Source organism: Tinamus guttatus, unplaced genomic scaffold (genome assembly GCF_059628265.1).
Source record: "Tinamus guttatus ecotype Peru unplaced genomic scaffold, ASM5962826v1 Tinamus_guttatus_pri_ptg000104l, whole genome shotgun sequence".
In the NCBI taxonomy this organism is placed as follows: domain Eukaryota; kingdom Metazoa; phylum Chordata; class Aves; order Tinamiformes; family Tinamidae; genus Tinamus; species Tinamus guttatus.
The window spans coordinates 115,816-129,696 of record NW_028288638.1 but is presented as its reverse complement, the minus strand read 5'-3'; the positions used below and the strand labels follow the sequence as shown (position 1 = coordinate 129,696).

The 13,881-nt window shown below is 38.7% G+C and overlaps 1 protein-coding gene across 1 annotated transcript in view; it reads left to right on the top strand.

Annotated features, from left to right (window-relative positions):
- Window positions 1–13,670, top strand: part of LOC104565350 (contactin-associated protein-like 2) — a 971,843-nt gene extending 958,173 nt beyond the window's left edge. The window contains exons 23-24 of the mRNA XM_088520855.1: window positions 11,517–11,588; window positions 13,018–13,670. Coding sequence (XP_088376981.1) covers window positions 11,517–11,588; window positions 13,018–13,217 — 272 coding nt within the window. The 3' untranslated portion in view covers window positions 13,218–13,670. The remainder of the gene's footprint in view (window positions 1–11,516; window positions 11,589–13,017) is intronic.
- The last annotated feature ends 211 nt before the right edge of the window (window positions 13,671–13,881 follow it).

Genomic DNA, 13,881 nt, shown 5'->3' with positions numbered 1-13,881 from the left:
TCTGCATTTTACACGTATTCTTTTCAAAAAAATATGTGCAAGTTTGTTTGCTGCCTCCACATTATAGAATAGGACGGACAGCAAACTTTCAGGTTCATAGTGCCTTGTATCCTGCTTCTCTGGCACATTCTTACCTATCAGAACAAGCTTCCAGGCTTGAGGCATTAAGAAGGCGTTAAATCTTAGCAGAGTTTAATTCAGTATGAGGGAGTTTCAACATTCTCATTTGTTTATAATTTGTTTTAGCTTTGTGATAACTGAATCTTCATTTTGGACCTAGCTATTGTGATAGCTAGCTAGCTACTGTAGCAGTGCAAGTGAGGGGCTACTGGTATGGATGAAAATGTTGCTTATGGTAGCATTTCTTATTTTGGATTGCTAATAAGTGAAAATATTCTAGTCAGCCTCATCCAAAAATATATATGCATTCTAATTTTAGGCGTATTTATAGTAGTATTTATACGTATATTATAATATGTAGTATTTATAAACTGCTGATTTGTTTTTCCATGCTTGAAATGCCTGCTTTCCTTAGGCCATGTTTAATGAGAAATGCCATTAAGAACAAGCACATTCAACTCATTCTGAAAATGAAAAGCAAAAATGATGTGCTGATCCTAGCAATCTGATCCGACTTTGTGGCTGACAGTCTTTGATAGTATACATTACTCCTTACTTTAGAATGTGGTTTTTTTTTTCTTTTTTAATCTTGCTGCTTCCGATAGATCAAAAAAAAAAATCTCTCTTCCCTTCAGGCTTATATAGTGAAGTGTATCATGTTGTGGCCAGATTCTGATTTCATTTTTGCTGGTGTAAATTAAAAGGAAAACTGGGTCTGTGATGGCTTGCTTCCAATTATTTTTTGCTCAGGGTATTTGGGGATGTATCTATCCATCAATCTTGGTAAGACAGCAGGACACAGATCTATGTGTGTCTTTAAAACATGTGCTGAAGTCATACATTTTTTTCTTCCCAAAGTCAAGCAATACCAAGCAATTCCTTATAGAGTTTCCTTCCAGCTCTTTAATTGGGTCAGAGTTTTATAATGAGAGTGGAGATGTTGGAGGGCTGAGAGTCCCAAACTCTGTACTGATGATGTACAAGCAATACCATGTTGTAAAAGCTTCCATTACCTCCTTGCAGCTATCTCTTTGTAAGATTTCAGTGCATCTCCTCCTCGTTTGTAACATGCAATCTCCCACTTGAATTTTTCATCACAAATCTTTCTATCCTTTTGTTTTTTTCCTATCTGGAATTTTCAAATCAGTTTGTACCTGGAGGTTATATCTCATGCTTCTGACTACAGACTACAGCTGGATTTACATGAGACAGTCAAGCTGTTCCTGATAGCTCCAGGTGTTGAGAAGGGAGCTCCTGTTTGCCCCAGCCTCGTGGTGCTACTCTTGTCCTTAGGTTGCTCAGTCTCCTTCTGGAAGCTGTGCTGAGTCAAGTAGCTCATACTGCTTCATGATTTTCTACTAAGGGACTTCAAGACTTTCAGGCCAGGTCAAAACTTTAATTCACAAGTCTGCAGTTATATTTCCACAATATAAAGAACAAGGTGGTCACAGCAACTCCTTCCATCTACCAACTAAGAACAACTCAGTCTTCGTACAAGTATATCTGGCGATCAGACACAGCTGGCTCTGTTTCAGTCTCAGAAAAAGTATATACCGTAGATGGCATAACCTTGGACTCGCACACAGACGATCTTGATGACTGGTGAATGACAGTGTTTATTTTAGTGTCATTTCACACCAGCAAGTTGGTATTTTGCACTCAACGTTCTTTTTATATGTTTCCCAAACCTTATTAAGAGGCTTTCTAACATAAAGTGTGTGAAAAGAGAAAATGAAAAACTGGACTAATAAATAGAAGTCCCAGTGGCTCTAGAACTGGCGTATTCACAGTGCTCTTACTGTGATTTTCCTCCTCTACTGAGCTGGCCAGAGGAGCAAAGACAGTGAGCTCTGTTGTAACTCGCAGAAATGCTTGTGGTTCTGCTAAAGCAAAACCCACAAAACATTCACACTCATTCTTTCACAAAGAAATGTTTACAAAGAACATGGCTATGAAAATAGCAGTTACTAAGTGTTCGTCACTTCATATATGCACTTTTCTGTAATTTTTATTAGCATATTTATTAGCATAACACTGGTTTAATTTTAAATAGGTTTTAACAAAACATAAGAATTGAGGGGGAAAATGAAGAGAAAAAATATCCTCTATGAATCCTCTGTGAACTTTGTCTGGCAAGTATCATATGGTTTAAGTTTCATTCTGTCACATACTCTGACCTTCTCCTGATTCATGTTTGGGTTTAAGTGTAGATTTATAGCTTTGTTTCTCAAATCCTGTCACACTGAACTTTGAGGATTGAAAAATGTTGTAGGAGAGGATCAAAGATCAGTGGCTAACTAGGACAATTACACTAGAAGACAAATATAATAACCCTTTCACCTCTAAACTGCAACACTGGATCAGATCTTATGAGTAATTACCAGGAGATGCTAAGCAGGTTCTGCCTGACAGGTAACCTACATGAAATATTTGCCTTAAATGCTCTTCTGTGGTTACCATACGGACACTTCTTGGTAGCTGCAAAAAATTTTGGATGCCTATAGAGAGACTAAGAGATAAACCATAAAGATATACATCAGTCAGTCATTTGCCAGTGACCCTTACACACAAGCTCAGAATTTCAGTGAGGAGAAGCTTGCTGATGAATTCCCAGCATGAATGAACTCTCAGTTCATTGTTCCGCTCCTTCTACTTTTTTGCTTGGAAATAGCATATATTTCAAATTTACAGTATTGGGATTTCTCAGTTCTCTAAATTGTTTCTCTCATTGTTAGAAAGCTGCCTGCTTTCCTCCTCCACGGCTGGCATTCTGCTGTGTTGCTGCACTTTACCTTAAACCAGTCCCTTGTTCTGCTTGAAAGTATTTTGATAATGTGTAGTCTTTTCCTGTTGCCATGGTTATGCTTTCTTGGTAGTGGTGAAGCACGAGAATTCAACAAGTCATTCTTTTCCAGAAGGTGACTTTTTGATGGTTTGGGGGAGGAAAAAAAAAAAAAAACAATACCTGAAAACAAGCAGATCAACAACATAGTTCCCAGCCCTTCCTGTGTTTTTCTCCCAAATCCATTATCTCAGCTCACGTGAAACCATCCAATTTGCCTTGGTTATATCAAAAGAAATGCAGCAACCAGGCAAAAAAGAGTATGTTCGGTGACATTGTTACATAAAAATGACTTGTCCTGCCTTTACATGTTGCTTAAACGCAGTGGATTACCTGTCTGGCATATACTTCAAAATAAATTACAATTACATGTCTTAACCATTAAAGGTTTTTTAATATATCTCTAAATTTAGATTAGCGGGGATGTATGTCATGGATAACTGACATTGTGCTTGATTTAGGGAAGGAAACAAAAGATAAAGTAATAAAAAAGATGAATAGTTTTTGTAGTAGTTAAACCTTCAAACCTAAAAAACCTTGTACTCAAAATAGGCCATACTAATTACTGAAGAGAGTGTTCAGTCTTTATGTGTTTTTTTTCTTCCAAGGTAAAGGTTCTTCAGCTTATTATTGCAGTTTCACTTCCAAAAGTTTCTCAATTAAATAAAGAAATAAAAGAAACCTTCTACATGTGTGTATCTCTCCATTTCAGGTAAAATATATTCCAACTTTCAAAACTACCAGATCCTGAATTTGATAAAATCACAAGAGATGCCACTAAAAGCAAGGTACATACAAACCTGCAAACACTGCTTTAGCAAATCCTTCTAACCTGCCATGTCACTATGTAGATGTAAAACACATTTATTCTAAGTTTAAACAGAATCTAGTGTTTAACACAGGATTTAATTAAGGCACTAGTATCTCCAATGTTGTGTTAAGAATTAAATAGAGCAGGATTAAATGCTATAGTTCTGCAGTGTTTGTTCTGGTCATGCGAGTTTTGTCTGGCTTAACAAATATAAGCCCTAAAAGCTCTTCTCTATTTTTGTAGGTCTTGCTTTTTAAGAATCAGTAACTTACTGTGAATAATACATTGAACATGTCTGGCAAAAAACACTGTATAAAGGCATGCAATGTTGTCTTCAAGATCAAGACAGCTGCCTAAAGGATTTTTTTTCTTACAAATTCATCATTCTTCCTTTAACAAGTGTTGACAGGAGAAGAGCATGGGAGGGCTGAATATGGGCCATAAGGTTCATGCTCCCCTAATTGCTCAACCGTTATCTTTGGAAACCAAAAGAGAAGTCAATATCTCAGCTAGGAGATGGTATCACTAGTGTATACGCAATACACTGTTGGAGATCATGCTGCTTTTTAGACACTAAAAGTTAGGTGCACATGCTTCGGTCTAACCCTTGGGTACCTGTGCATTAGAAGGCAGAGTGATGATATTTGAGATAAGCTGTTTTGGGGGTTCACTTCTATAGATATGTCCATTTGGGCACAAAAATAAACATTCTCCATGCCATGGAGTTTAAGAAAGGAGCAGTGGCCAGGAAGGATCCAAGGCATTACTGGCTATGCCAGGGAGATTTAGACCTCAAAACCATCTCAGGTTACGCATGCAAGAACAAAAGGCCTTCCTTAAGTACCAGACACTTGGACCACAGACACTTGGAGTAGTGTGTATTAGCACGCATTGAGCTTAATATCCTGTTTGCATTGGTGAATCTGACAAAAGAAGGATTAAAATCAGTGCTACTGTATGAATTGGTGCTGGTTCTCTCATCCCAGGAACAGCAAGCTCCTCTGCTTCAGGCTTCCTTGAGCAGCAAATGATTTCAGAGGGGAAAGGAACACAAGAAGTTCTGTTCATGATGTGGGCTTCTGTTTCTAAATGTCATCTTCTAGGGACTAGCAAAATTAAAAATAAATAATGCCTTAGGAGCCATAGGATGCCTTAGGATCTGCTTTCTTCTCAAAGCGGCATTTTTATCAGACAGACAGGGTTTAAGTCTAGCAAAACCCCACAGCTTGATTTCTAAGCCCTGAGTGTTTTTTGCAGGCAAAAGTGTAAGTGATAAAAATTTAAGTTTCTGTTCTTCTGCTTCAGTCAAGCAGCTAACTAGGAAGAGCATCTGTCTGAAATTTGGCATAATCAGTGCTTCTTCCTTCAATGACTTAGTGATGGTACTTGAATTACTGTAAGTTCGCTTTGATGGGGAATAAAATGACTCCCTTGGTCCTATCTAGTTCCTTCACACAATCAAGCACAGCTTTCTCTTGTCTTTTAAAAATATATAATTTCACTGTGAAGCTTCTGAAACTGTATGCATTATATTAGGCAGCTGACAAGCTGCCAAACTCATAAATTCCTCTGGTATTGATTGAGAGACCTGCCTTATAGCTGCTTCATAAGCAGTGATTTGAATATTAATGCTGCTACCTAACACAAAGACAAGAAGCGGGAAATATTAACTTGTATCTGAATAATTGTCATTATCTGTGAAGACTGTATTTTTTCCCTATATAACTTACTTTACCTGGGATCATCAGGATAGTGTAAATTAGAAAAATAATTTTAAATAGAGAAGGAAGCATTTGGATGTCAGAAGGTTTCATGTGACTACTATCTTTTTCCTCTTCTTAGACCAAAAACTTCTTAGATTCCAGATGTAAGTGGTTATTCTGGGTTACAGTTGGGTCATTATAGTTTTTTTTTAATTAAGTTCTTTTAATTAAGTTCTCTAGTCTAACTCCATCTTCATCTCCAACTCAAGTCTTTCCTGTTCAGGAAGAAAATAAATACTAGAAGTGCAGAACCTGGTCTTGCTTTCTGAATCCTTTCTTCCAATAACCTGAGTAGAGTTCAGTGGTTTTTCTTATAGGTTGTAGCTGTCAAAAACTTCCAGGAATGGAGAACTGGAGAAGAACTTCTTCATTACATAGTAATTTCATTATGAAGACTAATTTGTTACTTAAGGTTGGTTGGTCTCTTGTTCATTGGGCTGGATTTTTTTGTGGTTTTGCTTCTTTCATGTATTCCCTGTGGGTCCATTATCAGTGTTTAGCTGTATGCAGCTAGGCTTTGATCAGCACTTAACTCTACTGTTCCTTTGAGAGCACCAAAGCGTTTCATCTTCTACATTAATTATAAAAGGAAGTGTTTGTCTTCCTTAACAGGTGAAATATAAGCACTGCTCATAAAACTTTCATGAAAGTGATGGCTTAGGCCAGCATGACTAATACTATCAGTTTTTGTCTGGAATCATAAGGGGAGACAGTGTCATTCAGACATTACAGCAAGGAATTATAAAACAGATGAGTTTAATTTTTCATGGATGTAGGCATTCTAATGTGCTGCAAATTAATTGGAGTTTTGTCACTTGAGCAAATGTTCAAAATACTAGCTCTCAGTTAGAAAGTGATGAATTTAAAGCTGCTGATAAGCAAGAACCCAAGTTGAGTCTAAATATCTGCTCCCTTATTTTGAAATATTGAAGAAAATTATGCAGTGTACCTGCATTAGTAAATAAATATAAAAGGTGCTTTGGTCTTGCCTGCATGCCTTGCACAATTGCTTGTTGTGCAAAGCAAGTGTAAAAGCTAATGGGAAGTTACTGTACAAAGGGGAAATCAAGAGAAAATCATCTAGGCCAAGCTGTCACTGCAGGGGTGTGTTCCCTGATTCGTATTTCACTCAGTATAAATTTGGGGGAGCTTAAGATGCAAGGATGAGTCTCCTAATAAAATACAGGTTTTGCCTGTTTCCTAGGAAAATTATGTGTTAAGGCCAAAAGAAAGAAAATTTTGCTTTCTTCTCAGCCATAAATTTCATAAAATTCCATTTTCTCCTCCATCTAAGAGTACATACAGAAAAGTTTGCCTACAGTAGGAAATGAAAGGGCTAATGGAGCTGCTATTCAGAAACAACTATCTTGACTGCATAGCTTGTTCCCTTTGGAGTCTAATGGTGAAAATTTGCACCATCCTTGTGCATTGCACATAGAATATACATTGGATTTCCTCTCAGCCTTGTCCTTGTTGGTTCGTTACTTGCATTTTCATTGTTCATCCCGTGGTTTTTTTCTTCTTTAACAGAAATATCCAGCTGCTGTTTCTTCTGTAGTCCCTGATTAGTTTCCCACAGTATTCCAGATGTTTGGGTGCAGAAGGGCTGTTCAGAGGACAATAGCTCTATTAAGCCATAATTCCAGTGGCTTTACTAACTTATACATATTTCAAATTAGGAAAAAAAAAGATACAATTGGAAAGATTTCAGAAAATAAATATGTAAGAACACTTGTTCTGAGTAAAAAAAAACTAATATTTTTCATAATCTCTGTGTGTTTCTGCTTTCTCTCATCAAAACTGACCAGTATAATTGGGAGTAAAAACACCTGAGGTTCAATGAAAAATACTTAGACAAAAATACCACTGCTCAAAGTGGTTATGACCTAATCGAACATATCTGACTACTTAGTTTAAGTAATTGGCCCAAGTAGCACTAATGTTTTAGAAGACTTTTTTTGTGGTTTATGAAGATTTTTCTGGTCCCCTATCCCTCTCCCAATCTCTCCCTGAGAAGGTTGCAAAAGGTGGAAGAAATTAGTGGATTTTGATCCAATGGTGTGAATTTCATGTCCCCCATATGTTGCATTGTTGGAGACAGAATAGGAAATGGTGTTCTTAAAGTGAAAGGCTGATATCAGAGGAACTTCAGATAGGTTCTAAGTACATTCCTCCAATAAGATTTGCTCTTAAATCCCTCAAAAAGCAGGGGGCAGATTTCCTTCTTTCTTATTTTCAGCTTGGAGAATTAGGAATGTAAATAGATTTTATTTTATTTTATTTTATTTTATTTATTTATTTATTTTTGGGTGATAGAGGATGGGTGTTTTGAGAAGGGTCTTTGGCACAGTGAGGACATGCATGGCCGGAGCAAGGCCATGGGCTGTCCTGTGTTTCTCTGCTGAGAGGGAGCAAGGCCAAGTTGGGAGCAAAAGTTGAGTGGAAGAGGTAGAGATAGGCAGGGTGACAAGCTAGAGAAAGGGCCTGGGGTTTACGGGTTGCAATGGTCACCTTTGATGCAGACCAGCGTGTAGTGGAGTTGTTTGCTCCCACTTAGTCATTTGTATGCTTTGAATTTCTTTTCTTATCTGGCCTCTGAAGGATAGGGAATGTGCCAGTGACTACCCATTTGTTTTCATTAGCAAGAGTCAAGCTGTTAATGATGTTTCTGTATTCACAGCAGTTAATAAGGAGCAGTCTGTACTTTGTAGCCATAGTGGTACAGCCCCATGTGGCAGGTGGAGTTGATATAACTTGACAGAGAGCTGGTCGTTGTTTTCCTCTGTGTTACAGTCCATGGAGAAATAGATTAATGAACTGATTAGTTTCAAGGTTTTTCTCAAAATCCTAATGTGTCTGTGAATGCTTGCTGTCTTTATAGGCTCCGTATGGATGAATCACAGAGCTTTTCCTCTTGGATGTATGGCTTAAAAAGAGAATTAGGAAGAATGAATGATACCTAATGCTTGTTTCTATTTTATTCTCTTGTCGTTCTATTTTTAATCAATGTCTTGATACCTGGGGGCTTCACATACCTTGTGATTACCAGGTCTATATTCTCTAGTTCACATTTATGTGAAATCATAATTAGTCTTAACTAATATTCATGTATTGTCTAATTTAGGAAGCTTTTTTTCTATATAATTTGTGGAAAGAAACAGACTTCTGTCCTTAGAAGAAGTCTAAAAATGATGTGTCAAAGGTTTCTAATTCATGCATTCAAAATTAGGTAAATTGAATTGTCTCACGAGTGCTCAGTGTATTTCCTTCAGCATTGGTGGTTCATAGTCAGGATATCAGTACTGCTTGCTAGCTGGAAAGATCCCAGTTTGTTCTTTCCCTGCAAAGTACCTTTACTGTATAGTGTTGTGTTGGTTTCTCTCCCCACACCAACTTTGTGGACTACATTTCTACTTTAACAGAAACCTTTTGTGAATTTGTGAAAGACTTATGTGAGACCTGTAGTAAAAATTCTCCCTCTAAAAATGATGCTGCAAAATTTTATCTACTCTAAAGAACAAAAACTATCATTCAGTCAGGTAAATAAAGCATACCTGTCACCATGAATTTTCTCGTCTTACTCAGGTGTGTTTGTCCAGTCCTACCTCCCCTTTCCATCCAGTGAGTCCTGCATTATCGCCAATGGCTGCAGCAGTGACTGAGTTTAATGTGCAGGATGATATTAGATCTCCTACTGTACCTTTGTAGTAGTCTGAAATTTCAAATATCATTAAAATGATGGTCAATACAGTTTTTTTTTTCTGTAGTTGATCCTTTATCACCCTTATAGGTCATGCAAAGTCCCTTTAATTCTATTTAGCTAATAATAGCAAGTAAAAGAGTGCAAAACTTTAGTTTATAGTCTCTATAGTTTTACTCTGTAGCAATTATTGAAGCTATCACCTTATCAACAGCAGTCCGTGAAAAGAAGAGACAGCAAAGCATGATGTGTCCTTTAACATGGTCAAGTTCAGGATGATCACAGTATGATCAAGTAAGTTCAAGGGACTACTGTGGGAAGAAAGGATATAAAAAAACAGCTTCCAACCCTTCCAATACCTTTCCAACTCCCACCTATATTACATCCACAATTCACTTGCTGTCCCTGTGAGCAATAAATTTGCTTTGGCTTTGCAGAGTAGCTACATAAAATAACTGCAGCTCCATAACACCTATTTGCTCTGGGCAAGCCATCATTTTAAGTTACTGAGGTATAAAGCAGTGAGAAAGGTCTTGCTGAGACGTGTAGTTAAAATTAATGTCAACGTGTTAATGAAAGGATTTGAACAGGAAAAAGGTGTTACCAGCTGTGATGATAGAGAAATGAGGGAACACACTTGCCCATTAGCAACTCCTCAAGTACTTCCAGCGCATATCATAGCCATGTGAGCTAGTTATTATACCACTCACTGCAATTCAGACTCCTATGAAAAGTGAGAGTCAGTATAATGATATTCTTTTTATCTGATCAGTCACTTTGAAATATCTTAGGGTGTTCATTTTTTAAACCTGTGGCGGGCACTCTAGATTTTTCTGTGCTTTTACTAGAGCATCAGGCTTACTGGTGCCCCTTTGTGAGCTTGTCTTAACCCATTCTCTTCTCATTTTATTACATAATTTTAACAGCAAAGGAAGAAAACAATCTTGTTGTTTGTCTTCTAGACAAAGTTACCTCATATTGCACAGGAATGAACTGTAGTATGGTCAGAAAGAAATCAGTGTGTCTGAATTACACAACTTATATGCACAATGCAGGTATTTCTTCACACTCCATTCATGCTGTTGTCCTCAAAACAATCTTTAAAAAACAAGAGAGGGTTCCCTATACCATCATAACGGAAGGCAGAACTGTAATTGTTGTGGAGCCGAAGATTTTTCTCTGCAGAGAAACACGGGCAACTCAAAACCATACAAGCAAGGAATAGGATTTGGTACTTCATGTGGTCATGCTTCTGTGGTAAGGGACCCTGTTTGGGGCTACAATTGGAGAGAGCAATTTCCTTACAATTTTGCACACCTGAGGCTTTTCTTAAAGGAGTCATTTGGCTTTATGATTTTTGCCGAAGGAACAGGCGGGCTAGGTTTAAAAGCAGTGTTTAATCTCCTGCTGCCAGCCTTTCCCCCTCAGTGTTGTCAGGATAATACTAAGGACCCTTTGCCAAAATCTCTCTATAGGAAACATTAATAATCCTGAACAGTAAGGTTCTTTGGGAGAAAAAAACACTGATACTGAACCAGGTATTTATTTATCTTTTTTTTTTTTTTCCTTACTCTTTCCAGAGTATACACATAGGAGGTTACTCTAGCTCACAAATTCCTGTTGGACCATTCATTCTTCTGTACAGCTGTTTTGAGATGCAGAGAAACTCTATTAAGGTTTTTCCTACATTCTAACAAAGCCGGTTGAATTGGTAGCCGGTTTTGGGATGAAGTGAACGTATCGACGGCCTGTCAAGGAGAAGTATTACAATGTCACCAAATGCATGAAAAATGAAAATATAGCTGTCTTGAATTATTCTTAGGTCGCTATTTATTTTGTTGATTATTTTTAATGATCTCCATTCAAATGTCTTTAGCACTTTTTCTATTTCAAGATCAATGTCATGTTTCACGTGCCAAAAGAGGGTGATTACAATCACTCGTGTAGCTCCTTGGGTTTGCTTAGTCTGTGCAGTGTCTTGTTGCTATGGCTCACTACAAAGAAAACGTAGGTGAGAGGTTTAGTAGGGGAGATTTCCTTTGGAAATTGTCTGTGATGGTTCTGGAGGTTAAAAGCAAAACTTCCGTCCAGGCACTGCTCTAGCCCTGTCCTGCTTCCTTCATGCAGCTCAGCTGTGGAAGATTTTTTTTCTTATTTCTTTAGATAAATACATATCACAATTTTCTTTAAGTTTTATCTGAGGATGTTGGATATACTTCTGAGCTACTGTATAAAGTTTCACTGCTCTCACAATGTGAATCTTTAATTTCCTCTTTACAGCCAGTGCTGATTTCCCGTACAACGGTCAAGCTATAGGAGATGGGGTTAACAGAAACTCTGCCATTATTGGAGGTAGGAAATATGTCTACTTTTGCAAGATACTTTTCAATATGATTGTGAAGGTTGAATTGTAGCTCCTAATATGTTCAGGATATATGCTAAGAACTCTGTGGGAAAATGGCACCAGAACAAAGTTAAATAGAAGTTTATGTCATTCCATTCAGGCACATTGTTCTGAAAAAAAAAATGGTTTGTTCACATTTAGTTTGTCCCCTCCGATGTAGCTTTAACCAAATCTAAATATTAGATTTGTTGATAGTCCACATTTTACGCATCCATGCAGAGAGCTACTCTGGTATAATTATGTAAGTTACAGAATAGCTAATTTATATGAGAAGGTGGGATGCTTTCCCAACTATAGCATTTCAATGTGACTATTTCAGACACACTCGGTTGCACTCTTGACAAAAATCATTTGTGATCCCACCTTGTTTTCTAGGGGCCAACTTCTGTAATTTGTACACCTTGTAATCCCATTCAGTGAAATAGCTCTCCAGGTTAAGTAATTCTAAAATTGTCCTTGAATTAGCATTTAAATGAAGACTTGCTGGCCAACAATCTTCGGAAATAAAGGCCCTGATTAAATTTATGCACACATGCAGTGTTCAGTGCCCTCTTCCGCAGTATCAGAGTTGCACGATAACTCTCAGAACAGAATTATATATCACTGCATCATATTCTGAAAAGATGCAGAAATTGTTTTTCAAAGTCAGCCTAGTATTTTTTGATCAGCTCTATATGCAGATAAAATGACACGCTGGTGTTTGTTTTTGTTTTTTTACTGTTGTTGTGCAAAATAACACCGAGTACAGTTGTATGTGCAGTCTATTTGAAATTCCTTTTTCTTCCCCTTGGCCCTCTCAAAGGTCTATGTTTCCATACCTAGATTTATACCATACCCAGGTTTTTAACTCTAGTTTCAGGGGTGTGCTTTTTTTTATAGTCTTTTTGTTACTACTTACAACTTTTCCCTATTACCTTGACACCTTACAGTACCACAAGAATAGAATTGCACTCCTTACAAAATTCAGGCCATACCTAAATGCTTCAGCTAATAAGAGCAGTATTAAATATTTCTGGCTGATTGTGAGATTTTATTTATTTATTTATTGGCTGAGAACTTGGTAAGATCTTCACCTGGGAGATGTGCATTTGGAGAGAAGGGCTTAGAACAAGGGAGAAGTGCTGTTCTAGCACATCCTTACCTACGCGTAAGAGGGTAAAATTCATGATGCCCCTACAAAAGAGAGTTGAGCGCCAAGCTGAGTGTTGCACGGAGACCCAAACGTGCCTCTATGGAACGCATGTCATGGGGGCTGCTATGGGGCCTCGCTAGATGCATGCGACCCCCGCTTGGAAAGTGTGCAAAGATGCCTCCATCTCTGGCACGCGTGGCATTTCTCTGTCCTACTCTTGTCTCTTTCCCCTTTCCCCGGCCCAGGCATCATCGCCGTGGTGATCTTCACCATCCTGTGCACCCTGGTCTTCCTCATCCGCTACATGTTCCGCCACAAGGGCACCTATCACACCAACGAGGCCAAGGGCGCAGAGTCAGCCGAGAGCGCCGATGCAGCCATCATGAACAACGACCCCAACTTCACGGAGACCATCGACGAGAGCAAAAAGGAATGGCTCATCTGAGCCCAGTGGCGCGCGGTGGGCACCAGCTCGGCCGGGGGCGTGTGGGGGGACACTGGGCTGAGGAGAGGACACGGCTTCGGACTCTAGAGCACATGTATGGGAAAAAGATCAGCACAACAGGAGGAGAAAGCAACATGGAAACAAAAAAAAAACATTGAGACTGGAGAAAAAGGAAAAAAAAATCAAGAATATCACAAGCATTTAAGAGAAATACTTTTTAATATTTATTTGCAGCAAATTGCCTCTTCTGTATCCCAACACCTACAACAAAGAGCGGCTTTACGGCTTTGGCGCTGGTGAAAGTTTCGAGTAATACCTGTCTGTTTCTGTGTATGGTTCGAGGGGGTCTGGATGCCTGTGCTGAGGAGCAGGGCCCCTTTTTTACCATTTTTTAAAAGCTGCTTAAGATGTGGATAGTCCTGTCTGGAGAGCAAGGGACGGCGCGTTGCTCTCGGCGTCTTGTCCTCCCTTCCGGGCAGGTTGTCATCATCCCCAGTCTTCGTCGTTCTGCGTTTCATTTTGGTGTGGTTTGAACCATGGGGACTAAGGGTGGGCTTTGGGGAGTGGGGAGCAGGAGAAGCAGGTCGGTGCTTAATGCAAACCCTGTTTGCCATGGGTGGGCGCCAGCCTCGTGACCCAGGCACTTTGTGTACGTGACTTATCG